This window comes from Bombus pyrosoma, linkage group LG1 (genome assembly GCF_014825855.1).
Source record: "Bombus pyrosoma isolate SC7728 linkage group LG1, ASM1482585v1, whole genome shotgun sequence".
In the NCBI taxonomy this organism is placed as follows: Eukaryota; Metazoa; Arthropoda; class Insecta; order Hymenoptera; family Apidae; genus Bombus; species Bombus pyrosoma.
The window spans coordinates 7,427,604-7,443,096 of record NC_057770.1 but is presented as its reverse complement, the minus strand read 5'-3'; the positions used below and the strand labels follow the sequence as shown (position 1 = coordinate 7,443,096).

Genomic DNA, 15,493 nt, shown 5'->3' with positions numbered 1-15,493 from the left:
AAGTAGATTCGTTTGCAAGATACCTCAAAGGATACACTCGAGAACGTATTTTGTTTCGAGCTGATATCCCGACTGATTCCCGAGATACCCTGGATTCGGAGCTTAACGTTCGGAATGCAGGAGATGCTGCTGAATGGTTGACAAAATATTCGGCAACGTCGTGACCTATATTTTTGCCTGGAAAATACGCACGTCAGTTACGCGTGGTAATAATTAAAAAACGCTTGTATACAGCGTTCGTCGTCGTGTAGTGTGCTGTCCGGAAGTTTAGGTCAAGTCGATAAATACGCGGGAATGAAAAATCCGATGATAACAACGAGAAGAGAGAGTAAAGTGCCGAAAATTACTTTTCGCTTTAGACGGCAATACGTACGTATCTCGGCAACGGAATGTCGTATCAACACGAAACAAAGAACATTTTGAAGCAGACAATTGTCCGCTTCGCCTTGTTATTCGCTGTTTTCGCGACAATGCGCTGCTCCCATTTCGTTCATGAACGAAATATTGTTTCACCCGAATCTTTGTTATTTTTTTCTAATGCGTTTTTGATATAAATGTGTTTCTAGTTAATCAATAGTTGCGAGAAGGAGAAAACAACAGCGTTTGAAATATTCCGTAGGAATTTTAGGAAGAGAAGGTTTCGAAATTCGAAATTTGTTTAATTAATAAAGCCGCGTATTTACATACACGGTGTTCGTTATTACGGTACTTTGGAACTACCTTGAATAATTGGATAAGACAGGTTATCAATAAATTACAGTACTAGAATCGACGAAGAATTTCTAACGAACTATTTTACATAAAACAAAATAAATATCAGAACATGAAATTGTATCGTGAATAATGTCAGGCTACTCGGAATATGCATTCTAGTTGGAGATTACAATATTGCAACTCGAATTGAGATCAATAGAACTTTCTTAATGAATGTGACAATAACGTCGCATAACACGAAACTACGGGATTAATTCTACTTGATTGAAAAGCAAGGGGAAATTTACAACGAAGGTAGTAAAATAAAAACGGTGCACAATTTGACAGTAATTTAAGTAAGCCCATTCTTAAGCTAAATGAAGCAATTTCTAACTGTGTTATACTTGTATTACTAACACACATTATTTATTACTGAAATATTAATTAACAAGGATTAAAAATTCTGATTTTCACTACGTTTAAATTTTCAGTGATTAACAACTTCTTACGGCGGAATATTAATTTCTGCGCGAATTATGCAGAGAAGTTTTAATTGAAGAATATTTCCTGAAATGAAATCCTTTTAATGCAGAATTGAAAATTAAATTATAGAGTGTATATTAACAAACAAATATCATAAACGGTGACGCATATTTATAATAGTTGCGTAATAACATTCTTGGTTACCAATCATACGTTTTGTATGAAAATACGAAAAATAAAAATGTATAATGATACACAGGGTTTCCTCTATTATTACGCTGAGACGTATTTCCTCGCAACATTCGATTTTACATTAATCATACAGTTAGTATTCACGTAAGATGCGGTGATATAAATCACATGAATTGATACGATCCTCGTCTTAGTAGGAGGATCATGTGCAAGTTAATAAGTATGCAAAGATCATTTCACACAGAAATGAGAACAGTATTTCACACTGAATTCTTCAATTATTATAGAGGATATAATACTTTTCGCTCGAGAAAGCAAAGTGTAAATCTCCAAGATAAATGATCCTTCTTCGAGAAAACAAGGAAGACATTTAATAAATTTTCAATTACCTTGACCACACAATACAAAGTTTTTTACAATATAGAAATTGAAGGAAATTTAAAATAAAATTCCACATGGAACAATTGTTGTTAAACATCCAACGAGTAACAATTACTCTAATAAATAAAAATTTAAAAATTCTTATTAGAATTTTATTAATTCCTCAAATTTGTAATTAAATGTAGGATTCAGTCACGGATAAATGTGCGAACAAATGTACAAAGCGTAAGAAATTTTGTATAAACTTACGAAGGATTCATGGACTGTGAGCTGAGAACGCTTTAATTTCGTGTTGGTATACGGAACATTCTTTATAGAGGAGGACAATATGCAAACGAAGATGGGATCGTATCAGAATTTACCTTAATCAGAGAGAATTTACTGAAAATCGAATTCTCGAACGTGCACACGTATACAAACTCGACTCATGAAAACGACTGACCCCTGGTACGACGGCTGGAAAATTGTTTCCGGAGAAGATTATTGCATCCTTGCTTTAATCGAACACCGTAACGTCGACGGAAGTTTAAAATGCTTGACTTTCGTGTTTCGATGCCATAAGAATAAATTAAATTCGCAGAGAGATACTAACAAGATTCGTCGCGATAACTTCTTAGATAGCTTATCTGAATTTTCAAATAAGGAACTTCGACAGCCTATAAAGCACCAATCGATAGCTTTAAAGTACCATGATGTTTTAATATAATAAATTACTTTTCAAATTCAAGCTTTACGCCAAGAGTAAACTATGAATTAATTTAATATCCGCCACGTTCATGGTACACGTTTTATGCTGACAAAGTATATTAGGCTATCGGATCATTTTGTAATTTTCCTTCCTTTTTTCGAAAGGAAAGAAATCCAGGATTAATGATAATCTATTATTAATTGACGATATCCTTTTTAACGAAGGAAGAAATATAAGAACATAGGGGATAGGAATAAATTGTAGCAAATAAGTTAAGAATTCCTTTATAACGCTATTAAAAATTTGTAATTTATATTAAATTAAATTTATCCCTTCTATACAGATTGACATTTGATTAAAAGATTATATAAAATATTTCGAGCTATTACCATAATATAAATTAGTATCTTTAATAGTTTAAATATTCCTTAGAAGTAAAATTATATTAACAGGATTTTGCATATTCAGGATGTTGTAATAATTTTAACAGAGTTTCTCTGCGACATCTTGATTTCATTATGCATGGTATAACGATTTTCAACGTTTGATTGGAAAGGAGCATTGTACATTGCGGTTGTGATCCCTGGTGAATCTCCGAACAATTGGTAGAATGAAGAATGCTTTGTCAATAAGACGGTTTCTCATCATTACGAAGAAACTATCCTCGAATTCTTCAATTTTTTTAGCGGAGAAAGGATTTCTATGATATTTCTCATTCCTTAGATTCGAATAACGATCGTCCATATTTTAAGTGTAAGTATGATTTACATCAGTTACAAGGATATTTCTACGAAATAAATGTATAGTACTGCTACATCATTTATCAGCGATTACATAGGACGGATATTTGCAGTTTATCACTGTTTCTAAATCATATACTTGCAAAATATCTCTCTCATTTTAAAATTTCGGTAACTCCATTTGTTTGAAACTTTTAAATTAAATGTCATTGTTATGTATCTCAGAAATGACGATCAGCTGATTTAGTTGTCTAAATTAAAGATTGTAAGGTATTTTGCAATTTCTAATAACCAACGGATAATAAAGAATAACAAGTAATACAAATTTTGTTAATACGTTAACTGAAAAAGAAAATCACGTTATATTAAGATATCTCTGTAATCCATATCAAAGATATTCAACAAATAACATTCCTTTGAAGCAAAGACCGGGTAAATAGTTGAACATCTTGAGACAACTTCATACTTCAACGTAACTTTCTTTCCGAAACGCCCGAGACTCTCAAACACGTAGTGTCCAGACGAATCAAGTTCACCTCTGCTACCTTTAAACTTCACTGAACTTCGCGATTGCGAAAACATTAGGAAATGGAAAAGTCTTGGATGTTTTCCAAGCATGAATGATCGAAAACAAACCGTAGCAGGTATTCGTTGCAAATCAGAGCTGGCACTCATGGTAACTTCACCATATAACACCTCGGGCGAATTTAATGCTTCTAAGACTATTAACTCGTTAGCAATCTCCTGTTTCAAATGGCTCTAGTCTGGGTTCCGGTCTACGGGGAGTATTCACGAGCGAGCCACGGAATGAGATATTGGATACATGTTTGCACGTTCACCGCATACCGAGGGAACCAAATGCGACGATCGCCTGAAACTGGCAACATCAGCCAATGACACACTCTCCCGTGAAAATATTGGCTAAATTTCACGAACTACGCGTTACTATTGGCTTTTCTCCTCCGGATAAACGCAGCCAAGTATCACGGGATAAAGGGCGATAGGGTGAGAGGGGAAGTGGACGTTGTTTTATGCGCGGGGCCAGTTCGCGTCGGATCAAAAAGTTTCGCGTTGTAACTGTGGAACGTGGCAGAAAAATGCATCGCGGCTGGGAGCATGAAATATTATCTTACAGCGGCGAAACAACTGTCGTTGGATCTCATCCAGCTAATTTTTTACTCTCGAAACTAACATCGTTGCAGAGGCCCCGTGTAAAGAGGGAATGGTCCAACTTTGTCCATGAACTAAATATTACGTTGGTGCGCATAAAATGACGTTTTCTTAAACAATATTTTAACAACACACGCGCCTATGTTGGTTCAAAGTATTTGCATGTTTTGTGGGAATAATTTTTATCCGATTCTAGATATTTCTCGTAACGATTAATTAATTACCGCAGACAGGTATTTGTTATTTGAAGTAAACAACGAATATCCATAGAATAGCTTATTTTCATTTAAAGTGCCATTTTACTATCGCGTTTGGTGGACTATTTTTTGGAATATGTCTACAATATTATATCGATGGTCTTTCTGCAGCCTTCCACCGGTCTTATTTTTTAATGAAAAATCACCAGCCTTGACTTCCACGAACCAACGCTGAACTATCATAACATTTACATAACGTTTTCTATATGCTAAGTTGGTGCCTGTAATAACTTTTGCAGCATTTTTTTTTTTGCAAATTTAAGCTCGTACAAAGAATATATGTGTAATAGCTCATACAACAAATAATTTGACTATTTACGATAGGTTGTTTTCATTACAATTAATTTATTTTCAAATTTCTATTTCTATTATTTCTATTACAATTAATATAATTCGTATATTTTATCATATATTTTACGTGTCACGTATTTCTATTAAAGACCTTTCTTATATCTAATATACATATGTTGTAACAAATCTTTTGTTTTATAATATGGTTAAATTCAAATTCCAGCAAAACTACATTTAACACGGACGAGTTTAATATTTGTTAATATTTGTTGTGACTGACATTTTTCATGTTTCTATTGAAAAGTGAATATAAAACTCGTGAATTACCGTGAACCGAAATTCGAAAATAAAATTTTCATATCATATACAAACAGTGGCAAATTAGAGCGTTTCAATCGAATGTATGTACTTAAAAATATTTTATATTTCCACCAATGATTATAGATTAATAATAATTACGAAATGAAAGCATAATCCTGCATTTGTAAACAAGCGAAATAACAGCTGGCTACTGTCATTAAAAAATGCTCCGAAAGAAATCAGTTAATCTGAAAAATTCATGACGCGTCACGTAACTTGCAAATCGATATCTCAGCAATTAGCGTAAATGTGGGAAACGCTGTGGAATTAATTTGCATTGAAGCGAATAGCTATGATATGTAATCTTTCGTTCCGAGAGTTATTTCTAAAGTTATATATTTCATCATTTCAAAATCATTTTCAAAATTCCCTTAACTTCTCCAACAATATTTCGTATGATAGAATAAGGAAAGTTTAAAATCAGAAGCATCGAGCATTAATCAAACGAGTTTAATCCAAACTCCCTTTATCATTAATTCAGTATAAAGGATTTGTACAAGCTCCGTGCTTTCTGATCGTTAAAATTTCATTTGCCATTCATTTGCCACGATCTACGTGATTCGCTTTCTACAAAAGAGAAAGCTAGAAATTCAATGAAAGAGAATCTCACTGGACACGTACCGATGTCCGGCATCTTTTTAGATTATCCTCAACCCAATTTTCGTAATGACAGAAACAAGTTCCTACGTACGCTTTTCCCCGCGAATTCCATTCGCCCTTGATCTTTAATTCAATCGACAACGTGAATTTGATATTTAACGACAATGACCGTCCCCATTTTAAATGTGCAATTTCCCACTCTCGCTATAATATATTTTTTGACTCATCGTTCGAAAGAAAACGTTTTTGTAACTCGGTTAGACCTTTTCCATTTTTATGCAGATTATGTATGCCAAGCAACTGCGTTCGCGATGTATTTAAAGGAATGTCCGCTGACGTAAAGAATCGTTCCACGATTCTAGAAGGAATCAATTTACAATTTAATTTTACTTTCTGGGTTTGTCGTTTACATAACAACGTCTGGTGAATTCCTTCTTATGGTTCGGGCTTTCAGATTATAATCTCAGTAACTTGCCAAAGGCACAACAAAGAATATTTTTGTAATAGATAAAGGAGATACGTTAAAAAATTTCTGTGATTCCAGTTTTATTTGTGTGTTTTTACAAGCAAACGACATCTTATTCTTAAATCGAATTCTCATTCAATTCGGTTGAAAAATACTCCAACATTTCCAGTCACCGAAGTATCCTATGTTGATGTCAATGATTTGCTTCTCGAACAACGGTATTCGAAAGCTATACGATCTATAATTCTCTTGAAAATATTGCTTACTCGGCAATTGCCATTGGTGTAATCATAAATCTAAAAATTCCCCAAGAAAGATCGTTAAAACGTTTTAGAATTTATTCGATTACGCAACACGAATTTCCTTTTTCGTGCTTTTTCTTATTTTTCCAAAGCCATAGGTAGCTACCGCCTAAAGGTTTGCGGACTCGTACGTCTTATAGCGAGCGAGTGTTCATGTTCATCCAGTGCAGTTCTATGAGTCGTGTTTTATACACCGTAAACCATTCTCTGTTACTGTGTCAGGTTGGCGATTATTTATTACTGGCCGGGAATCTCTCGCCTTCCAGCTGGGAGTATCTCTATCACTATTTGATCGATCGAAACGAGGTATCCAGAAATTACGCAACCGGATCAGGGCGAGTCTGTATTTGACTTTCGTTTGTCATTTTTGCAGCGGCGACCGCATTAATTTTTCTACGGGCCTGATTTTGTTGTTCTTTGCGGAACTTTCCAGCTTTACTCTACGACTATAGCGAAAATGTTAATCCTATTACCTACATTCTTTGAGTCATTTTCATTTATATATATATATACATATAACTACGAGAAATTTGAAGAAATTGTCTATTTCCTTTTTGTTCTGTGTTTCTGCAGTGTACGTAAAAGTATTTTCCGCTACTGTGCGCTTATAAATTAAAATAAAACAAAGTAGGTATTTATTCATCTTTTCGCATAAATATATTCTGATAAAAGATTCTCAACGACGTACATTCTAATCTTTTATCTATAAATTATTCTATATTATTCTACTGTGTTATCAGTAGAACTTCTAAATTTTTGTAATCTTATATTCTATCAGAAAATAAAAGATTTAATTTTACTTACGTCGTTACACGATATTAGGTTCACGGATGGTTATTCAATTTATATAACATGGAAGGTAATCTCGACATTATAATCTCAGGAGGGCAAATAATGTATGTATATCAGTGCAGTTATCAAACGACATATGCTTCGACGACGTCTCCGTCGACAAATTAATAGCGATAAGGAACATTAGATTGCATGCGAATTGAAATTCCCATTAATTTTTAACTATATATATTTTACGAAGGATATATGCGCAGACATATGCACAGAATCATCATTAGACAAAGAGATGAATATATCATAGCATTGTAAATCAGAAAGATATCCCTTCCAGAAGAAATTTGACGTTTGCTAAATAAATTATTATGAAGATCACAATTTTTAAATCAGATTTTAACACACCTCATATACTCATTTGCACGATTACCCGGACTCCGTATATTTTGTTCAAATACAATAAATCAGACTTTGGTAGAATATTTTAACGCGGCGATCGATCGTCTCTTTTAAAACCCGTTTCTTTCATTCCCCATTCGCTTCTTGGACTTTGCCATTGAAAGAACGACGCAAAGATGAAACGTTAAGGAGAAACAAAGCTTCGATAGCGCTGCAGTAGAAGCTCTTAACAACCACTTGACTCGAAGCTATAAAGTCAAAGGAAAACTTCGTGATAAATTCGACCGCGTTCTGCATTCTTTCGAGGCAGCTTCCTCTTCAACGGCAACGTATATACGAACAGGCCAGATTTCGACTCGCCAGGAACCTGATTTTTCAACCGACGGAAGGCTTCAACTTCTGCTCTGGCTATGAATTGCACGGAAGGGTTAAACCACGTCCGCCAGTTCCCAGCTGCAGGACACATTTTTCTCGCCTTTCCTCTCGTCGAATATGCGAGTGACGCGATATTGCATACCGATGTGCAGCGTGGTATCACCGGTCGTAACGTCGCGTCGCTTCATCGCGGAAAATTAAGTGACGTTGAAGAAAGCGTTTCATTCTAAGAAGCAGCCATCTAGGTAAATATCGTTGAGCGCGATATATTTTTTCTCGCGTCTCTCCGGAATATCGCACGTCGTAGATAAACCCATGAAACCGCATTCCCGCATCGCGCTTGTACATTTTTTATCGCGTTGCCATTTCGATTACGAGCTGTCCTTCTTTTTCCTCTTGTGACGCGGTGACTGAGAAAATGTCGAGATTGGGAAGTGGCACGCTAGAGGTGCTCCGAGTTATCGTAAAAAGTGTGCTCAAATGTATTTCTCGAATTTATATGATCATAATCGGAACAGTTTGTTCTCGCGAGATACAGTAAAAGGTACATGTGGCTGTGTGTAAGAGTCTTGGATCGTCTGTTAAACGGAGATGTTGTACCAATTGTTGGGTTACTTTTATATTTTAACATGCATCGTATATTGTCAACTATCTTTTCGATGAGTAGCGATCATCAACAACGAAAGCTTTAAACGCGAATACTATAATTTATATATATATGTATAAGCTTGTTCATGTTTAATGTGATGTTTAACTTGATAATTATATAGGCACAAATATCAAAATTAGCTCTTTCAGAGACGATTTATTCAATCTAGCAAAGACAATTTATTTATTTTTATGATTTTTTATTTTTCTTAGAGAACTAATATGTCTACACAAAATGTGGTCATTGGGCATTGAAATTATCTATTCATAAACGAATTCCATGCACTCGGGAATTTACAACAGTGTTTATTATATATTCCGGAACAACGCTCGAATGACGGAAAAGCTAATGATGCACATCCGAAATGGAGATGGTCTGTCATCCTTGAAGAGAATAAAATGGAATTTTAATTTGTTTCTTATGCTGCTTATTCGCTCCACACATTTTTATCGCATTCATTGAAACTAGGGGACGTAACGATAAAGAAGTAATTGTCAAAATACGTAAAGAGTTTATCCAAAAATACTGTAAAATACTTTTCATCTCCATAAATCTCCAAATTTCTCTCCAATTATCTCCATAAATATTCAAAGGGAAAATACTTTCAAAGCCTATTATGGAATTTTCCTGTCTTCTTTATTTTATAATTATTTCCCTTTTCAATATATTTCGCATCGTTCAACAGAAATCGTCAGCCAGTCCGACCATTTCTTTCCACATTTTCATGTCCTCGAGTGAAATTAATTGAATCGTTCTGTCAAAGCTCTGTTTTCCCCAGACCTTTCAGTGGTTAAATCGTGAGTGGTTGAATTCAAATCGCGACTTCGCATCGCAAATCTGCGCTATTTACATTAACGCGAGCGCCGTTTTGTGTACGAGAACGGGTCCGAATGCCAGTGCAACTCTCTAGAAAAGGAAACGGTCTGGATTGCTTGTTAAATAAATGCGAAAACAATTGTTTTTGATGATGAACGAAGAAATAAAGTGGAGCGACAGACGGATAACGCGTACGCTTTCAGCAAAATGATTACATGTTTGGATTAATGGCAATTGGTGATTAATACCGAGTGGCAAATAAAGCAACGCGTTTTAAATCAAACACAGTGATTATTATAATTCGAAAGATGAATAACAAAAAACTCTGAAGAAGTCACAAACTTCGTCCCTTCGCTTTTAACATGAAAAGGGAAATAGTCGTACGTATTGCTCGTATCAAAACACTACGGTTAATATGAAGATGATGCAAGTTGGTTTCTTGCTAGACCACAAATTATACCGTGCAGATGTCTCTAGCTTTATTACAAGCAGAAACTTATGCCCGTGCATAGGCTTAAAATCCTGCCTCCAGCTGCTGAAATATCCCTTGCAGTTGTTTCTTGGATGTTATACATTAGTGCTGTGTACTTCTTAATTTCGGTATGTTTCATGGAAAAGTATGTGTACGTGTATAGTATGTAAAAGTATATGTACATGTATAATGTGTAGTAGTAAATTTTTAATTAAATTGAAAGTAACACTTATGTACGGAAATATGTTCAGGGACTTAGATTAAAAAAGGTAAAGTAAAACTTGTGGTAGAAAGGAGCAATAAGATTAAACTATTTATCAACGTACGAGAACGAGATAATCATGTCTCATTACAGTGCTAATGAAATTTCCAAAAGTTTTGTGACAGAAGTTACTATAGAAAGCATACGTAACACGATCATACAAATTTTTTATAACAAATATTCAAACACTTGCGTAGGTAACTGTATACATTAATATATTTCTTAAAATACACGGACGACTTCGTACAGCTAAACATTACAGTAATACAAAATTATTCACAACTTTTTATTCCCTTCAACGACTGCCGTGTGCACACATTTTCTACAGGATACGTAGCTACATATATTTTTTCATTTTCTTTTTAACCTGCTAACCATGCCACAGCATCTCTCCGGGAGCAACTGGATATATCCTAACATTCGTACATTTTCTCGTTCTGTGTTCTACAGTCTTTTCCACTCAATTCAGGCAAGCTATGCTAATATTCCCAGAACTTATTCGGTCACGTTTACCTAAATCTTTCGATGATGTTCTCCTTTCATACTCTAAATTCAAGCATTTGATCCTGGTAGCATGTTCCTAACACTAAAAATTCTGTCGCTTGTTACGAACGTACTACATTTCCATATTAGTAATAAAATTTTTATATATATGAAGGATATGAAATGAAATATAAAGTCAAGTACGTAATGAAAGATATACGTGTGAAAGTCAGTATCATAAGAAAAAATGCTAGTACAACGGAATAACAATACTGTTAAAAATTTGCTTAATTTAATTTAATCATTTGAGAAAGCTGCATTTAATAATTCATACATCTAATAATTGTATAAATACATTTCGATCCTTATGTCTCTGTAATCACATTAACATATCAATTTACACTCGCTCAATCATTTCCAATCACTACATTCATGAGAACGAAATGTAATTAATTTTAATCATACGCTCATTGGATACACGAATTTAAATTAATAATTAAGTAATGTAGCATATAACGCAACTTAATTCTTTGCGCGTATCAATAGTCGGAATAAAACGTGTTTTTCATTGCTGAAGAATATTAAACGCACGACGTAGTGAACTAAACGTCGCATCGTAATGCAACTAGAAATGTGTAACAAACAAGATCATTGTGTTAGATTTATGCTACTTACGTTCCAACTCAGGCACCAAAAAATAACTCAAGGTAAAAGCGAAGAAGAATGTAAATATCATTTATCTTTTCCGTTACGCGAGACTGTGAGACGCAGACTTCTTAAATTTTCTTCAAACTTTTAAGTGCATTCTTCTCTCTATAGTAATCTATTTTGCTGCAGTATTGGCATAACAAAGTTTTAAGTTTACTATTTGTTGACAGCGTTAAATCAGCTCTCATAGAAAGGTGGAAAACACATTTTGCAATGTATAACAGACAAAAGATACTTTCAATTTAATTTTAACTTAACTTTTACCTAATTACAATAATTCTCTCAAGAACACTAAATTAACTGCTACTAAATAGTACTAAATTGTTGAGGACGACTAGAATCAAATCTTTAATAGATCTTAATTTATTCACATTGAAACGATTTCATTATATTGTTGTTGACTGCGGAAAACGAGAAATCTACGGTCACGAAATTCTCTACAATTTGATTATTTACAAATTATTTGTTTTTTGCAAATACATTTGCCCACGAATGAAAGTGATTCGAAAGTTCTTAAAGTACAAAGCGTTGTTATACGCATATTAAAAATTCTATCTGAATGTTAATCCAATGAATGTTTAATTTTTTATCCATTGTTCGATGAATGCTTATAAGGACAATATATATTTTTTACACGTAAGATATCGCAGCTTATATTAGATTCATGGAGATCAATAAATAATATAAGCAAAGTAGAGTATGATCATATCTGTGATCGTCATAGGCAAGTAAATCTGCTTGGCGTGCAGGTACGTGTCTCGCGTATCCAGGTCAAACGGTTATTATATTAGATGCGAAAAATATCTGAATAAATGCGAAATTACAATGCTTTATACTGATAAAGTACAGTAGCACTCTCCATTTATCTGAATTCCATTTATCGGAACGAAATTTCACCTACTGCCCGATTAACTGAATTATAGCCGATTGAACTCATTTATCCGAACGCTAATTCCTATTATTTAAATGAAAAATCGTATGAAATGGGGAGAACCAGTGAACCCCTATTATACGAACTATTTGTCTCTGCCGCAGGTTTAAATAATCTCTGTCATAGAAATGGAATTCTACTGAAGTTAAAATTCGAATGAAGCTGGAACTTTTGACGTAGTAAAAGATTAGCATCATTATTCCCATCTAGTACGGTATCGACCAATTACTTCGGAGTGCGATTGAACCATGCAACGGAAGAACAAAACGAATCCTTTAGATGAAATACCTGAACCGATATCTACAGCTTTATCCGAAAGGTTTTTGAACTCCCATGCAGCCAGCTCTTCGTTCGTATCTTTTTGTACGTTTCGCTTTATTTTCCTAGGTATCCTCATTCCTCGTTCATTCCGTTAGAATAATTCGGATCCTCCATAATGTCGCGTACAGGCCATTTACTTTCGCTAATTTATTTCCAGTATACATATACACATACACGGTAAAAAAGCAAAGTGACAGGTCAGCCAGTTAATTCGATTCTTCGCTTCGCGTTGTATAAACCAGTAATTCTATGTAGAATATTTGGATATTGACTTACAGATCAGGTTTGACAGTTTATAAATCCAAATGTGTTTCAATAAAATTTATTCGTCGGTTACCTTGTCTCGTTGAATATGAATATGAATGAAGATGTATGACTAATTCAAGGATGAATTCCACGTTTACACGGTGTACATAGATAGATGAAAGATCGGAAGTTTCATGGTACACAAATTAAAGGAATGGAGCAATGGTATATGCTTGTCTAATCAGCGAATGAAAATATACGCTTTTCATTAATTGGATGTCCATTGAATTTTCGATATTCGCGAGAAAGAAAGGGACGATTGTTATTCTTTTAACCAATGAAATGCACTTGTTGATCGTCTTTATGGTAAAATCGCCAATTGATGAGCTTCTCTCTTTAGACACGAAGGGAAGTCTAATTATATTGATTATTATTAGCAACTGTCGTTTTGCTATGATTTATAAGTATATAACTCTGCTTTATATGAAAAGTAAATAATTCCGTAACTTCAATCTTCAGATACCTAATAAATTTTATTAATTATAATTTCAAAAAGAAATGCTCTTCTAAGTTCAGGAAACAGTTACAGGTATATAGCAATATTCTTCCTCGTCAGGATATTCCCAGTAATCTAACTTCATCCTCGATACAACTACCCACAAGGGCCGATAAAGACGTTTAAGTACACCCTTTCAGAGGCTTCCTCCAAAATGCATTGTTCTTTTCTTCGGACCGTAATCTTGCTCCGTCGATCAAAAACGAATCGCCTTCACGACGATAAAGCTCCGGAATCGTCCCATACGATGAACGACCCGGTGGAAAAAGTAAATTGAAAAGGGACGATTTCTCTTGACGCGAAGCTTCGCTATCCTCCGATCATCGCGGAAATCATTTACCTTTTATCGAAGCGAAAATATTGTCTTTCAGGGGGTCGCATGATGCACGGAAATGTGCAAATTGCTGAGCGGAAGTCATCGTCAATGGACCGGGGGTAAAGCGCCATGGCGAATCAAACGGCCAATTACTATGGGGACGTTTATCAATGGAACCACACGGTGTCGACGGTCGACCGAGATACGCAGTCGGAATACTACCTACCGAATTGGACGGATCTCGTTTTGGCGGGGCTGTTCATCATGTTGATCATCGTCACTATAGTAAGGAATAATTAAGCGCCTGATCTGATCCTGAGACAGCTTTGTTTGAGACTATTAGCGACACACGGTTTCGATGCTTGTTATGTTAACTGCTTGTAGGAAACGCGAGAAAATCATTGAAATTCTATACTCTCTTGTTTTGTTCAACTATACCATTGCTCGTGAGTATTCGGACATTTTGCTCGATTTGTGGTAATAGTGTGCGAACTCGATCAAAATCTAGGAGTTAAGGATGAATTAGCAATTAGACGGAACAATTGCTACACTTTTATGGAATCACCAGACTATGATGTTAAATTATCTATTAAAGAATATAGCAAATAATATCATATATTATTTTTATTAATTCTGGAGAATCTATCCTCGTTATTAAAGAACAAAATTATTGCAGTTTGATTTATCTATGATTTTGTAATTATAATATACAGCTCGTGAAGTGTAGATAAGCATCCGGATACCTCTGAGCGGTAGTGTACCGAATTTTGCGGATTTCTTAAGCGTTTTAGAAATCCCTTTCATGTGTGGATAGAATATTAAAACATGTGTCGAGATTCCGAGAGGAATTTGATTTAGCTGGAATTTATCCTCTACGCCTTCTTTTTCTAGCTGTCTTGAATTCCGCAAAGAAACGTTGTTTGAGATACTCGAAAGTATCGATTGATTGAAGAAGTATTAGCTATCCGTATATAAGTATCTGAGATCACAGGAGATTTTTTATACGTTTTGAATGAATTTTCAGTTTCAGTGTTTAATTCGGGCGTGACTTCAAACTATACAATGAACATTATCGTAAATAAATACTTCATTAATTCAAACAATCAGCGAAGAATGTTTTAAACTAAAACTAAATTCGACGTCCATTTGTATTTGTCCATTTTATAAATTACATGCATTTTATAGTGATTTTAAAATTTCATATTTAATGTAGAATATATAACTATAGTGATGTGTTAGTTATTCACGACCTACACATAGAATCATGGTTGCTACTTTTTCCGCTTTCTTTTTTTTTTAAGTGTAGTATCCATCAATCACTATTTCATCGATTTCATAAAATAAAATGTATACCTTTTACTGTATGGCAGGTGGGCAACACTCTAGTAATTGCCGCTGTGATAACAACTAGGCGTTTACGGTCTGTTACTAATTGTTTCGTGTCCAGCCTGGCGGCTGCGGATTTGCTGGTTGGCTTGGCTGTGATGCCACCGGCGGTATTGTTGCAGGTATATAAAAGTATTTAAAAATAAAAATAAGAGTATTACGAA

At 34.6% G+C, this 15,493-nt stretch overlaps 1 protein-coding gene across 4 annotated transcripts in view; it reads left to right on the top strand.

Moving 5' to 3' along the window:
• LOC122565940 (tyramine receptor 1-like) overlaps nt 1-15,493 on the top strand; it is a 99,741-nt gene that overhangs the window by 72,437 nt on the left and 11,811 nt on the right. For all 4 annotated transcript variants that reach the window (XM_043722521.1, XM_043722505.1, XM_043722531.1 and 1 more), the window contains 2 exons: nt 13,999-14,228; nt 15,314-15,451. In XM_043722521.1, coding sequence (XP_043578456.1) covers nt 14,073-14,228; nt 15,314-15,451 — 294 coding nt within the window. In that variant the 5' untranslated portion in view covers nt 13,999-14,072. The remainder of the gene's footprint in view (nt 1-13,998; nt 14,229-15,313; nt 15,452-15,493) is intronic.